The sequence below is a fragment of the Corvus cornix genome, chromosome Z (genome assembly GCF_000738735.6).
Source record: "Corvus cornix cornix isolate S_Up_H32 chromosome Z, ASM73873v5, whole genome shotgun sequence".
NCBI lineage: Eukaryota > Metazoa > Chordata > Aves > Passeriformes > Corvidae > Corvus > Corvus cornix.
The window spans coordinates 12,994,179-13,009,886 of record NC_046357.1 but is presented as its reverse complement, the minus strand read 5'-3'; the positions used below and the strand labels follow the sequence as shown (position 1 = coordinate 13,009,886).

Sequence of the window (15,708 nt, the reverse complement as noted above, 5' to 3'; positions counted from 1 at the left end):
AGAAGGACCTGGGGGTCCTGGTGGACAACAAACTGGCCATGAGCCAGCAGTGCCCCAGGCCAATGGAATCCTGGGATGCATTAGGAAGAGCAATGCCAGCAGTCAAGGGAGGTGATCCTGCTCCTCTGCTCAGCCCAAGTGAGGTCTCACCTGGAGTCTCTGCTCAGTTCTGGTCTCTGCAGTACAAGAGAGATTATGGAGGTCCTGGAGTGGGTCCAGCAGAGAACTACAAAGGTGATGAAGGGACTGGAGGAGCTCTCTTACAAGGAAAGTCTGAGAGAATTGATTCTGTTCAGCCCCAAGAAGGAATAACTGAGAGGGGACCTCACTGGTATCTGTCAGTGTCTGCAGGGAAGGGTCAGAGGATGGAGCAGGCTCTGCTCAGTGGTGCTGAGCAATAGGACAGGAGACAACAGGCAGAAACCGATGCACAGGGAATTCCACCTGAATATGAGAAAAAACTTCTTTACTACGTGTGTGACTGTGAAGTGGAAGAGATTTCCCTCTGTCTCCCTCATTGAAGATATTACAGAACTGTCTGGATGCAATCCTGTGCTGTGTGCTCTGGGATGACGCTGCTTGAGCAGGGAGATTGGGCCACATGACCCAGGGCCCTTCCAACCTGACCCAGTATACGATTCTGTGAATTCTATTATGTTAAATACATCTGGGTGGATGAGGAGAAACTGAGACATGCTGAGAGAAATTGATGAGCCATTTCTTTCCTTTTTTTGGTTTGGTTTTGTTTTGTTTTGTCAGTGAAGAGGTGTAGCACAACCTCCTACAGGGATGGGAGAAGTGGGAAGCTCTATTGCCTTCTTCCATTACCTGCCAGCAGCCAAGCCCCAGGCAGCCACTCACTCAATCTCCCATGAGCAGGACTGGGGAGAGGAAGGGAAGGGTAAAAGTGGGAAAACGGGAGGGTTGAGATAAAGAGAGTTTAATAGGAAAAGCAAAAGTGGCACACACAAGCAAAGCAAAAAGAATTAATTCTCCACTTCCCATGGGCAGGCGGGAGTTCAGCCATCTCCAGGAGAGCAGGGCTGATCACGTGTAACGGTGACTTGGGAGGGCAAACACCATCATTCCAAATGTCCTGTCTTTACTCAGTACTATATGTACTGAACATGATGCCACATAGTCTGGAATATCCCTTCAGTCAGCTGGGGTCATCTATCCCAGCCTCCCATGGACCCAAGACGAGGCCTTGGCTCTGTGTAAGCTCTGCTCAGCAACAACAAAAACATCTCTATTATCATCACTATGTTAAGCACAAATCCAAAACACACCCCCATACCAGCTACTGTGGAGAAAATTAACTCCGCCCTTGCCAAAACCAACGCATCCTTGGTAGTACTTAAGAACTACAAAGGCTCAACAGCTGGAACAGTAACTGGCACACGCTGTAACTAGACACAGTTGCCAATGAGAGGTATTTCACAGTGCTTTTGATGACCCTGTCTGCTCCTAAGGAGGAAGGCTGACTGCACGTAGCCCGAGGGGCTGCCCCAGTTTTGCAGGAAAACTGCCCAGTGTTGGTGTATAGGGTCAGAGATTTGTACCTTCTATGGACAAGGACAGTGCTCACACACTGTAGGACTCTCCCAAACCCTCAAATTTCTTGATCAAACTTTACCTCTGCCAACTTTAAATCCCTGAATTTCAGTGATAATTTACATCAACACAATGAGCCATAAAGAAACACAAAAGTTGTGACCTGGTATGTGAGCCATCTGTCTTACCTGGTTCAATTGTTCAATGCACATGAAGTTGGTTAAATCCACACATATCATGGAGCTTTCCCCATGGAGGACAGCAGGATTCTGCCCTACAGACTGTGTTGTGTGTCTGGATTTTCCTTTTTCTTTCTATACATTATATATTAGAAGTGCTGCATATCATGAAGAAATACACAATTTGGGATTTTTATTCACGAACTTTTATTAAACTGAAATGCGAACACCACTGCAAAGAGATTTTACAATGACAAAAGAGCGAAAAATTCATCAGAAAGCTACAGACTTCATAATAATATTGATCTTACGAGTGAAAACACTAATATTTTAGTAAAGCCAGCATTTTCAATATTAAGAACTTAAAAAATGTATTTGAAAGCACTTTCCTTTAGATATACTTAGAAACAATGAAGAATTCCTGAGCAACTACTTTTATACCAGTATTCTCCAAACAATGTACATACTACATATGAAATCTAATTCTTAAAACTTCTTGTATTTTAGAAATTTACAAAAAAATTTGGATCTGGTTCATAGAATAATTGTGCTTGAAGTCATTCTGTTGCTACAGTAATGACACTGCGATAATTCTCATGTTCCACGTTGCATACAAATTCTGAAATTGTAGTGGAAAAAATGCCTAGCTAGTGTTGCAAATCTACCAATGAAATGGTTTATGCAAATGGAAATAAGTTTGCTCTAAATATTTGGTCATCTCTTTCTCTGCGAAAAATACACTGTTTATTCTGGATATTATTCAGAAGATGCAATTTTTGTTTATTTGAGAGACTGCTGACACAATTAAAGGCAAGGGAGTTCCAGAGACTTCTACCCTCACTTAAAAGCACATCAAAATTTTGAACAATTAGTTAATGGCTGCTAACATGTTTTTTTCTGGACCTACTTTTTCGTAACAGTGCCCTCTGTATTGCTATGTCTTACACAATGACTAAAACATACACAAAGCACAACAAAAAGTTTTCAGAAGCTGAGATAATGCTGAGTATCTCTGAGCAATATAACTCATATATAAGACTGATGGTTGTATTATATCAGGTGACGAACCATTTTTGTAGTCAGAATAAAAAATTACTTTCCAAAATGAAAAATAAAAATAAAGCAGCCCAGGAGGTCTTTCTGAGTTTAGCTGAGCAGTAGTTTCCTCTCCCTTTAGGAATGAAAGGCAAAGGGATGAGAATTAAGAGTAGTCTACAGCATTATGAATATTAAAAAATATGATATGACATCATTATAGTTCTGCCTGTATAAAAATCTGCCTTTTTCTAAACATGTATAGTTTTCCATCCTACCAAAGGGATATTTTCTACAAGTGACTTGTACAATGATTTCCAGCATCCTCTAAAAATTTACTCAGTGCTATAAGTCTCTAAAACTAACCATTGCAGGAACTGAAATGAAATCTTTCAGTTTTTATTGATGCCAAAATGAGGTGAAGGTACTCAGCAGCTCACGAAAAATAGATCCAAAAGCAGCATTGTTAAAAAAAATAGTTAAATAATGTCAAGATCTGAGACAAGCAGCATCACCAAGTAGAAAAGGACAATAAACCATCCAAAAAGAGGAATATATAAAAAAAGACTTTTTTGTATCTAACTGCTCTATGCACCAACATCTTGAGTATAACATCAGCTTTCAGCACTGTAAGAGACCACACAACTAATTCAGGTATTTTTCTTAACTACTTCCAACAGATACAATAGTGCCTCTTAAAAATGTAACATATTGAAGAGATGCATTTTAAGCCTATCTTGGTAATTTTCAGCATTTATCACCAAGATAGGGACTGTCTGACTAAGGAAAATATTAACAGATACATTGTCAATGATACAAACTGAAGCAATGCCCAGAAATACCAAGAGACTGTTTAGTAATATCCCCAAAGTGTTTTTTCTCTTGGAGCTTCTAGGTCATTGCATTACATATACTAAATAAAAACAGAACAATGCTTAAGAATGGTAGGCATATGTGTGGGACAATGTAAATGGATAAATAAACCTCACCTGTATACCTGTCTGAAAAACAGAAGGTTGTTCATAAAGAGAGTGTGGTACACTTTATTTCTCCCTTTTCTCCTTAGGAAAGTAGGAAATGCAACTGCAGGTCAGATGCTGAGCCTGACTCTTCAAGTTTTGTGTGTTTGCCTGGGACCAATGTCAGATACGGGGAAGAAAAATCCCATAACTGGTAGAAAGTGAATGACCACTTCTCATGTATAGGACTTTTTCTGCTCATATGTAACAGCTGATCCAGAGTAGCTGATTTCACCATTTTGCCAACTCTTTAGCATTTTGTAAGGCTTTACTGCTTTTGTGGACTCTATCAGGTAGCTATGCATATTCTCACTTTTGATATAAAAGTATTTTCTTCTCTTCCTTTTTTTCCCCCTCACTAACTCATTTATCACTCCTCTCTGTTCTAGTTCTCATTTTTTACTATCTATTCTTACATTTGATTCTTTTGCTGTCATGTTCTGTTCTTCTCCTCCTTCTCAGCTGTAGTCAAAATGCACTTGTTCTCTCGTCATCTGCTGTGTACCATCCCATAGTGACTGTGCTCCTTTTCTGTTCTGCCACATGCAGCAACCTTGTTCCTTGTCCTGTCACTTAGTGGTGGACCTGGCCGGACTTTGGACTCTATGACCTTACAGGTCTTTTTCAACCTGAACAATTCTATGCTTCTATGATACTTAAGCTCTTTATATCCCCATTTTTATGTGTTTAGGCATCTATTTATCCATATTTTCCTGCTTGACATACAGCAGAAAAATGAAGAAAATCCCTGATTTGTTTCAAAATGGTTTTCAAGGCAGGCCCACAAGGTTGTTCAAATTAGTGTCATTCAGTCCATCTTTCCACACCCACAGGAACTGGAGCCTGATTTTAGCGTGAGGGTTTGAGATAATTGAGACCAGGGCTTTCCATTTTTGCTCATTTAGAGACAGAATTGAAAGGTTTGCTTCCTAGGAACTCAGTTGAAAACAGGTAATTCAAAAGAGCAAGTATTGATAAATATTAAGTTCCACAGCTGTGATCCAGAATGAGAGCATCTCTGGAAAATTGGCTCATTCAATCCTTGTGACCTGGGAATGTAAGTAGTGGCAAAAAACTTTTCAGGTCAGGAATGGGACTGATGCTTGACTGCCAATCTGGGCACGGAGGACTTTCTTACAAAATGGAATTTGCTTTAGGCTTTTTTTTTCCCATATTAAAAACATCTAATTTTGCTACACATCTTAAATATCCCATCCTCATACTACCACTGAATCACAAGTGATGATTCTATGACAAGTGGTTTGTTAAGGAAAATAATTTGAATTTACAAATAAGATTTTTAAATTCTTGATAGAACGAGTTACAGATTTACACATAAAGCAAAATGCTTTTGCCTGCCTTTTAAAGGGAGACAAAAAAATATCTGAGGTAGCAATTATTTGAGAATGTGATGCCTGATCTCGTGACACTTTTTTTACTTTATTTGTCCTTATGGCTTTGTAGAAGATGTCTGATGTCTATCAATTGGCCTACATGACTTCAGTTTCCTTGCACAACACCCTCAGATCATTTACAGTTACCATGAAATCATGAAATACACTTACAGGCTTCATGATGTAAACCCCACATATACAATGCTTCAGAGAGCACAAAAAAAAATCTGCTTATTAATTTTGAGCACCTGCTGCCACTACACTTTGAATACTTGAATGACATTTAAAGCAGCTGTCTATTTTTCAGCCATTTAAACATAGACACACAGACAGATAGACTACAGAGTTCACTGGTTTGACATAAATCATCATTACATATTTGTTTTACAGATTGTTCCATAAACACATATATCCTCTTACTAATATCATATAAGGTTAATTCACTGAATATTTATTAAATTATCTTTATAGTTACATAGTATCATCAAGACCAGATTTTAAGTCCTCATCATATGTGATATTGAGCTTTGTGAGCATGTGTGACTGTTCATTAGCTTGTATTTCTTTTAAAGTCTGAAATATTACAGAGAAATACCAAAATTGTACATCAAATACATCTCTACTAAAAAAATCTAATAAAAAATTTATGATAATGAATCATATTTGCCAATACTGAAGAAAAAATGTTAATAAAATTAGTCTGAGTTGGAAGGAAAGGTAATTAAATAAAGTATATATGTTCAATTTTAGGAATTTCATAAAATTAATTATGTAGAAGAGTCTTTATGCTACCTTTTAGGACTTTTATGCTTTTACAAAGTAGTTCACACTATAAATGACACATGGATAACTTTGACATTGAAAACATCATTCACATTCTTGAAGTAATTATTCCAAGTGAGAAATTCAACTAATGGTACAAGAGCTAGAGGGCTGATCCCTGTTCCTGGGGTAAATTCTGTTATATACTTCATCCCTCTGGATATCAAAGGAGGTGTCAAGAGCCTGTTTTTCCCCACAGTGTGTCATAATTTTGCACAGATTGACTGTGTAGAACTGATGCAAAAACTCATGTACTTCCTAATGAAAAGCTTAAAGACCTGCAAGCAAAAATATTATTGCAAACAGAAAGAATTAAGTATTTGAACATTCAGAGGACCAAACACTTAGCTGAAGGTTATTTTGATTTTACAGAACCTGACTTTTTACTTTTTTAATGTACTTTCAGATGTTTAAGGTCGCTTTCAGAAGCTCTGCCACTGGGAGTAACAAGGTGTTTTGGAGAATATAAGCAAATCTCAGGGGAAATTAATCTATCGGCATATTTGTCCAGCTTCAAGAATTAAATATATTTATGGCAATGTTTTCAAATTACATTTAGCTATCAAATCCCCCAAAACTTCAAAGCAGCCAGCAAACACCCCTTTTCCACTGTGGCTGACTTTTCCTTTTCACAGAGAGCCATGATGATTTGGCATATTGAGACATTCATCAGCAAAGGTGGGAGATGCTCAACACCACACGATGTAATTTAGGCTACAACTGTTTTGCAGTTTCAGTATTCATTTATGACAAAACAGAGAAACTCCTTGACTGTTTCTCTGTGGATTATTGGAGGCACACATGCCTACAGTTAGGCAGGATGAATCACACACTTAAAATCTGCTAAATGTTGTCTCTGCTTGCTTCAGGTAAAAAGTAACCTCAGGTAAAAAGATAGGACAGGAACAGCCTGTTGCTGTGCTACATCTGGCTAGTCACCTGTGTTCTAACCTAAAAAACCTACTCTATAAGGAGCATCTTTAGGCTGAAGGCTTAATAAGGTACTACAACTTCTGTGCACCACGAGATACATCCCTGAAGGCCTGTCGCAGAATATCCTCGTGCATCTAATGAGATGTAGGAAACAACACAGCTAGAGCTATCTGTGTAAAGAAAGAGAATGTGTCTGATCATATTAGCTCTGTCAGATTCTGTCAGAAAACTGAAGGGTAAATAAAACACTGTCAGACACAGTATGTTATCAGCTCACACACTTCCACACACACACGTTTCCTCATAGCACAGTAGTTTCTTTGCAGTACTTCTAGCATCTCTAGAAATTTGTAAGCTATACTACAAACAGTGTCTCTATGGTAAAATTGTTCTGGTAAATATAACTTAACAGAGTTTTATGTTCAGCTGATATCTGGGGTAGCCCCTTCATGTCATCATGTGTTGAATAAGTGGCTGAGTTAAGAAACTGAGATACCTTCCCACACCTTCAGAGAAGACTGCTCTGATCAGCCTCTGAAGGTGGGCAGTTGCCTGTACGGAGGACATAGGCTCTAAACCTGATGCCACCCTAATGTTACAGTCTACACTACTGCGTATATTTATAGACACACAGTTAATTAGTTAAATTCCAGAGTCCTGCCTGTGGAAAGGCTAGGCAGATCTACTAATCTGTGCTTGAGCAGTTCCATGGCTTTGAAGGTAAAGGGTGATTTGCCAAATGCGGCCTTCCAGGACCTTCAAAATCTGAAATTCTCTTTTGTCTGGCTCTGCAGCAGGTACCTGATACCACAAGAAGGCTGGCTCAGTGCATAAAATCATAAAAATATGGAGAAAAGTAAAGCTGTTCAGGAAGGAGACTAACAAAAGCAAGCCCATCTATCAAATACACTTTCCTTCACAGGTACAGGACCATTCCCGCACCTTAAGTTTCCAGTTTCCCCTGAAGCTAGTGATGCTGGCTAAATACTTGGCCCAGTCTTAATCAGTCATCACATAGTCACACTTTTCTGGAGTAAATTAAACTTTTGTTTCAGGAAGAAAGGACCACGGTTACTTTGCAGCCACTACAGTATCATTTTGATTCTGTCTTCAGTTACGTGGGATGTAATGGATCCTTACTGTTCCCACTGCTCTTCCGGGGACACACGGCCCGCCCAAGTACATGGACTCATCTCCTCATTCCCACTGCTTTTTCAGTGGGGCTCTGAATCAGACCTTGGAGGCCGGGTTCCAAAACTGGTGTTCATAAATTTGTTATGAAAAGTCTGACTTCAAACTCTCCTTCCAGGCTCACAGAAAAGTGCAGGATACAGGAGAACCCCATTTCATTTGCAATTGGCATCAGAGTATAAATTCAAAGGGGAAGATGCTTGGCTCTCAAAACCTAAATTCTATTTTAATTATATAATTACAGGTAATAAAAAACCTGTGAAACAAATAATTTACAATTCAAATAGTAATATATCTATAATATATTTGAAATATAGTTTTAAAATATCTTCATATTCTTAATTAATATAAAGCTTAATTTTATGCTTTGTATAGAAATTATAGCTTTACTTGTTACTGTCTCAGCAGAAGGAAAGAGAAAAGTTCCTAGATAGCTAAATAGCATTGGGAAATTAAAAAATATTTTACTTTGCTCTTTTTTTGGTAATAGAAAAATAGCCTTAAAAATAGATTGTTAAATATATGGGCTTATATTAAAGTAGAATTGTATATTATATACAGTAAGGCAGTATATCAAATATCATCCTTTTTTTTCATTTTGGTTTGTCTGGACTAGGATATGAATGGGATGCATTTTTCTGTCACATTGAAACAAAGCAAAAATATATTTCGAAGAATTTGTTATTTTACTGTAACAAACTTTACTTTTTTTGTAGAATATATTCTCTTTTATACATGATTTGTCATATACAAGAGCTCCGTTTTTCTCAAGGATTGAGAAAAAAGATAAAGAAAACTTAATTGGGTGTCAGAATGCATTCAGAAGAAAATGCATTGTAGGCAAGAATACTGTTGTGCAGTGATTTATCTAATGTAGGAACTGCTCAAATCACTATGGTTTGCTGACTGACCCATAACAATTTTCATCTTTGTTGAATCTGCAGTATTTCCTCAGGCTTAATCAACCAACAGAAGTTTTGCAGAGCTGAATAATTATTTTACAATGTATTTTTCATGATGGACAAGATCCATTTCCTCATTTCACTGTGTCACAAATGTGTGCTAATGATCCAGGGCTTACTCCCATGACTATTCCCTCATCCCACAGATTATTTTATTACCTGTACAATGCACACAGGAGGCTAGGTTTTTGCAGACCAGGCTTTTTTAAAGAACTGTTTGTTATGTGATTTTGTTTTACTGTGTGTAACTACTAAGTATGTGCTGCACTAAAATGTTATTTAAAGGAGGGCATAAAGGAAGATGGGTCCATGTAGTCTGATCCACTGGTGTCTCTTCTGGAGTCACTTGGAGTTGTCGTGCTGTAGCTCGTATTTTTCTCAGCTTGACTTTGCTGAGGGTTCTGAGATGTTTCTGCTACAGGTTCTTGAGATACAGGTGTGTTCTGGGTGCGCTGATCTGGCAATAATACCAAAATGTGATGGTCCACAACAGTTGAGACCTTTGTATATTCTTTGTTGGTTCCTGGAACAGCGCATTTTTTGGTCTTTCCGCTATTTTCTTTATGTTTCAGTAATAGTGTTGGTTCCTTATCTTTTCTGACTTTATGAACTTCTACATAGTCCATTAGTTTAGGATTCAGGAAAGGTGACCTGTCATTATGTTGGTTTTGTCTGACCTGCACTGTGGTTTGGTCAGTTTTGGAATTCTCCATATCGCTTATCTTTTCTACATCATCATAGACAGTTTCAGCAATTGGATATAGTGACTGATGATTTTCTTCATTTTCCACCAAAACTGGTGCAGTGTTCACATTTGTGGTATTCAGTGTTATCTTGAATGCCTCCACAGTGCTGTGGTAGGCAAACATAACAGGCTGATTACTGGGTAACTGAGCTGCCAGCCACGTGCATGACTTGGTACTCTCACTGTTACAAGGGAGTGTTTCCTGTTCTGAGGCCATAGACTGAGCTTCCCAGCTCCCCTTTCCTCCTTTCCTTTGTTTGGCTCTTACAACCTGTGTTTGAAGAGTAGATGGAAGGCCGCGGGATTCCCTGCACTTCACAGGGAGGAGAGAAGGGCTATCACAGCTCCCTCGGCCTGAGTCACTGTCTGTTTCCTTGAGTATAATTTTTGTATTTTTACTGGGAGTGTCATGATTTGGCATGAGTTGCTGATCCTCACTGTCCTCTACCTCCAGATATTCTATCAGCAGCTCCTCGCAGTCTGATGTTGGAGGGAAACCATGGCAACCAAGAGCACTCAGCAATTCTTCAGATTTTCCTGTCTGAAGGTATAATGAAGAGGATATGATTTTTCACTGTCAACCTTAAGGTTTATCTGATTAGAACAATTGTGAACAATCTTTATATTTGATATACAAACACTTAGATATTTATATTGCTAGACCCAAATCTGAGTTTCGTCGGTGGGGAGACACAACCCCAAAATTCATGTTTCTAATGTGGGAGGAGCAGGGAGCTTTTTGCAGGTATGGGTCTCCTGAGTTTAACAAGAAGGAAATGGGGGAGAACGACAGTGCAGACATGCCCTGCCTCTTCAGCATGGCAAGAGACTGTGGAGAGCATCCTTCGTAAGAGCTACGAGAAAGTTCACAGAGGCATTTCCTCGTGTCCCAGGAAACAGGGCAGTCACAAACTGTGTTCTTAAACACCCTCCAGCTACAAGTTCGAGGTAAAACTCTTACTCACACATACCCTTCACATGTTTACCTGAAAGTGTTGCTTATTTTCAATGTTGATTAATTGAAGCAGTTTTACACTTTACCATGGTAATTGTGTTTGCTCGTACATAAGCTGGAAAAGCGAGTAATGGTGAATTCTTTTGTTGTTAGCTGTGGTACTCACCTCCAGCAGATGTGTATCTATGCCTTTTATCTTTGGTCCTGGTACTGGTGGCAGGATAAAGGCCATCATTCTAAAGAAAAAAAACCCAGAACAAACAAAACAGGTGTAAATACAGACCATATCTCACTATTACTTCTCCCATTTCTTCAGCATGTGACTGAGATTTTAAACACTTCTCCCATATCTTATGCATCCCAGTTGGACATCTGTCTCCTGTCTGCCTCTCAAGCTGTGTAATTCACAAATCCAGTTACAGCTCATAAGGTCCCCTCAGATCTACTTACAAAAAACACTAGCAGTACAAAAGTTATTCAACTGGAAAAGTAAAATTACTAATGTCCTTTTAACTGTCATTTGTTCCTTAACCTCCAGTTCTCTAATACCACTGTAAATTCATCACTGCCAAGAAACAGTGAAGTGGGGCACAGTTCAGGAGGGTTAGTGGGCCTGCCTGTGTGCCCTTGAATGTCAGCTGACTACTGGTAAACAGGACTCATGGTGAAGGATGTGGCTTTTCCAACCACAGTTTCTATCTCTTTCTCCTAATCAGCCAGTATTTTTTGCAAGACTTCTACAAAAGCAATAATCTTTGCAACACTTCTCTCTTTCACATCTGATTGAAAGTAGTCAGCACTGTAAGAAGTCATCTGGGAAATTGACAGAGAGGTTGGCAGAAAGACAATCTCAGAATATAACCTCGTTTACTTTAGGAAATTACGATAAAACCCAAAGACATGTCTTCTACAGGAACAGGGATACTCCAAGTAATGTTTGCTGAATATTACATGACTAACCAAGATTAGTCAGATCTAATAAAGACAGACCTTTACCAATTGAGAATTTAGCCTGGTTTCCCTAAGGAGCAGAAATACTGCTTTATCAGTTGCAAATTAAGTCAAAAACCTATAACTAACAGTTCATAAGATAAGACAAATGGTGTAGGAAATTGAATCAAATATTAGAAGTCTATTTTTGAAAAGTTTTCTGTGATTTTGGATGCCATGTAATTGTGAAATGGTGACTTACCTGTACCCTTTCAAAATCATTATCCAGCTCATGATTAAACATATAAGGGATGACAGGACACCAACGATGATCCACACAACCATATCTTTTACTCTAAAATCTAAGAAACAAACAGAATTATTTGAGGACATGCATCCAGAATATGCATAGTCAGCATGCAAAAAAGAGTTGCAAATTACTTTTATTTTTAAAATTGGCCAAAATTGCCAAATTTGGTATTGAACCTAGAGACCTTCCCCAGCACAGATGGATCTCAACAATCCCTGTAATATCGAATAATGAATATAATTTTTACTAATGGTACTGCACAGGAAATAAACTGTCTTGGAAAAATCATATAAAAATGCATGAAGAGGAAAATTTTGTCGCAGCCAATTATACAGATTGGGTTCAAATCCAGTTGTACCAAAACTGTAGCCATTTCATTATTAAATACATACCATACAATTAATTAAATGCTGGGTAAAGTGATCTAGGCTTCGATATTTTTAAGGATTTTTATTGTAATGTAACACTTTTTATACTGAAGTGCTTATTTCATATTAATTCCAGATAAAGAGTAATGAAGAGCTGTTATTGTCTGAAGGCAGTCACACTTTGTTGTCTGTGTCACAGTTTTAATGCAGCTGCCAGGGTTCTTTTAATTAAAAATTACTGTAAAGAGAACAAATGAGGCAATAGACAGAAAGAACACGCTTTAAATAAGCAAAGTAGTTATTCACCTTCTTAGCTCTATCAAAAAGTAGTGAAGGGGGAAGTTAACTGAGTATGGTGTGGGGATGATAAGGATTTGGTTACCTTAGCAATGATGTTCTTGTCTGTCCTAGGGAAACTAAGGGATCTGCATGGGTGCCACAAACAGCTAACAAACGAAAATACAGCATGAATTTGCATGTAATAACAATTACTGAAGTGATGCCTGGCCACTCACCAGTAGGGATCTCAATATACATTTCTGGGCTCCACTCACTCCACAATCCATGGTGGTCTGGTTTGCAGTGAATCTGTACAATGTACCTCTTTCCAGGATTTAAACTAAACATTTTACATTGTGTTTGCTGTCCAACAAAAATAGTCTGGAAATTAAATAAAAGTCGCAGCTAAGGTTTTGGTAATCAAGATGGGAATATAGAATGAGTCTGGATAGCTTTTCCTAATAATTGTTAAGCAGGCATGGAATAATAGTAATTTATTTTATTTTTATAGTTTTCTAGCAGGTGGGAATGAGATCTGGCTCTGGTTTATAGTGCAAATTAAACTGCTGTAAAAACACATAATGAGCATATGGCAAATAGGGGATGAGCTGTGGTGATGGTGGGAACTGCGATAGTTCAGGAAGAGGAGGAGGCAAGAAACAGAGGTGGAGAAAGAAAACATGGGTAGAAGGAGGGAATGTGGAGTGGTGGAAATGCACAGGGTAGTAAAAAGTAGATCTTGCAATGGTCAGAGGGCTGTGAGGTGCCATGGGAGGAGGAAGGAAGGAGGAAACACAAAGGTGGTTTGGAAGTATTGCAGACAAGAAGGGGATGGAATCAAATACCAATAGCTGGAGTCTTTAATTTGCCTCTCAGTTGTTCGAGTTGTAGATCCTGGCTATAGAAAATTATTACTGTTGTGTGGCCACTACAATTACAACCTAATGGTTATTTATATAAATTTAAATTATTTTATGTAATGTCACTGAGCTATCGGTTATCCAAGAAGTGCTTGGGGTTAAGAACAAATTATCACAAAAGAAACCTAAGTGAGAATGAACAACTTAAACTACAATACCAATATGATTAATAAATAATGACCACAATTAAAAACAAGTACTTTATCACCTGCTATTGTACAACAGCATCTGAGATACCAGTGTTCTCAGCAGGAAATCATAGGTCACACAAGCACTTTTGAAAAATGATGAACTATTTAGTATGTCCGCTTCATTACACTCAGGCATGGGACTTGGCTGGCCAAATATAGCTGGTCAGAAAATTCTATCTAACAAAACTTGCAACATCCTTACCTCCCATTCCTCTCCTTCTTCAGGCTTCAGTCGCAATTCATATTCAAGGGTAAGCCACCCAGACCTGACATCAGCTAGCGGGGGTGGAGACCATGTCAGGACCAGATACGGTTTTCTCTTTATTGACTTTCTTAATTCCAGCGTTATATTCACAGGAGGATCTGGCTGTACTGTTGAAATAAAAGAACTGTCAATAAGAATCTAAGTGATTTTTTCCTTGCATCTTAGGAAGAAATATAAAATTATGTGAGGGAAGGGTTGCCATCTCCATTGTGTCTAATAATTTAGAACTGGTGCAAGAATATAGAAACCAAGAGTTTTCAGATAAAACAAGTATGGATCTATGAATTTTTAAAAAACCCTGAATAGTAGTAAATATATTGAATTCATGTTGAGATTTGCCTTAATCATTTATCATCAAAAATACTTTTTCTTACATTTTTTCTTACATTACCATTTATTGGTGTAGGAAATTGAATCAAATATTAGAAGTCTATTTTTGAAAAGTTTTCTGTGATTTTGGATGCCATGTAATTGTGAAATGGTGACTTACCTGTACCCTTTCAAAATCATTTCCCCACAACTATATTTCAAAGTTAACATCTTTAATATTGTGTTTTGAAAGTTGCGTTCTACTATAATCTTATCAAAGCTTGGCATAAATACTTAGGAACATTGAAGAACACTGAAAACATGGATGTAGCTAATGAAAATTGCTCCCTCCATCTTTCATATTCAGAAAACACAACAGCATGATCCTTACACTCATATGTAAGGATATTTAAAAGTAAACCAAAACAGCCATAATTAAGCTCTGTCTATATATCAAAAAGAAACCAAAATGGAACACAGGTTTCTGCTACAGTCAGAGCTTCTGCATATTACGCATGCATTTTACCACTGTCTGATCAAAGATTCATCAGGTCATGGCATGGACGTATAATACAAAGCCATTTCTTCAGCAGCCCTTTTCCAGTTGCCAGACTCCTGGCAGTCAGATCCTTGACAACAAAATTGTTATCACAGATAATGTTCCGTTCCCTTAGATAAAACCCTAATTACTTGTCCACAGTCACTCTGTAGAAAAGGTCTGATAAAGAGATTATCAGTACACTGCTATTAAAAGCACTAATGCAGCTTCTCTTTGGTCTGGAAACTACTTTTAGGTAATCATATTTAAGTATTATTAATTAAAAGATCAAATTGATTTCAGTTGCTTGTACAGTGGAAAAAAGATTTTAGCTGGATGATGTTTCTTAGGGTTTGACTACAAGAAATATGGAAAACCAATAAATGGTTATCTGAACATGATTTTAAAGCTTTTAGCATTTTTGGCTTCTTCTGAAAATAAGATGGTAAAGGGATGAATATTGGTTTGTTATTACAAGAAGGAATACCTTATTTGTACAAGTTTTTAACTTGGATATAATACTATATAGGAGGAGAGCTGGAATTAAAATTCTTGTGTTAAAACCCATGACTCTGAAATATTTGGTTCCACAGAAACTACTTTTTAACTCTTACCTATGTAAGTCACATCCACATAATGAGGATCAGAGACATTACTTCCCATTTCATTAGTTGCCCTCACAGTAATATTGTATATGGTCCAGAAAGAGGTGTGCTTTTTATCGAAGTAGCATGAATTGGGGCCTGCAGTTTTGTAATCTGGACATTCATAAACTTTTTCTTCTCTGAAATGAAAGAATCCCAGTGATT

The 15,708-nt window shown here is 37.8% G+C and overlaps 1 protein-coding gene across 13 annotated transcripts in view; it reads right to left on the bottom strand.

Moving 5' to 3' along the window:
• Positions 1 to 1,916: 1,916 nt before the first annotated feature.
• Positions 1,917 to 15,708, bottom strand: part of PRLR (prolactin receptor) — a 155,421-nt gene continuing 141,629 nt past the window's right edge. For all 13 annotated transcript variants that reach the window (XM_039566600.1, XM_039566599.1, XM_039566602.1 and 10 more), the window contains 6 exons: positions 15,514 to 15,683; positions 13,990 to 14,159; positions 12,913 to 13,057; positions 11,982 to 12,081; positions 10,956 to 11,025; positions 1,917 to 10,375 (listed from right to left, as the gene is read on the bottom strand). In XM_039566600.1, the coding sequence (XP_039422534.1) occupies positions 9,365 to 10,375; positions 10,956 to 11,025; positions 11,982 to 12,081; positions 12,913 to 13,057; positions 13,990 to 14,159; positions 15,514 to 15,683 (1,666 nt within the window). In that variant the 3' untranslated portion in view covers positions 1,917 to 9,364. The remainder of the gene's footprint in view (positions 10,376 to 10,955; positions 11,026 to 11,981; positions 12,082 to 12,912; positions 13,058 to 13,989; positions 14,160 to 15,513; positions 15,684 to 15,708) is intronic.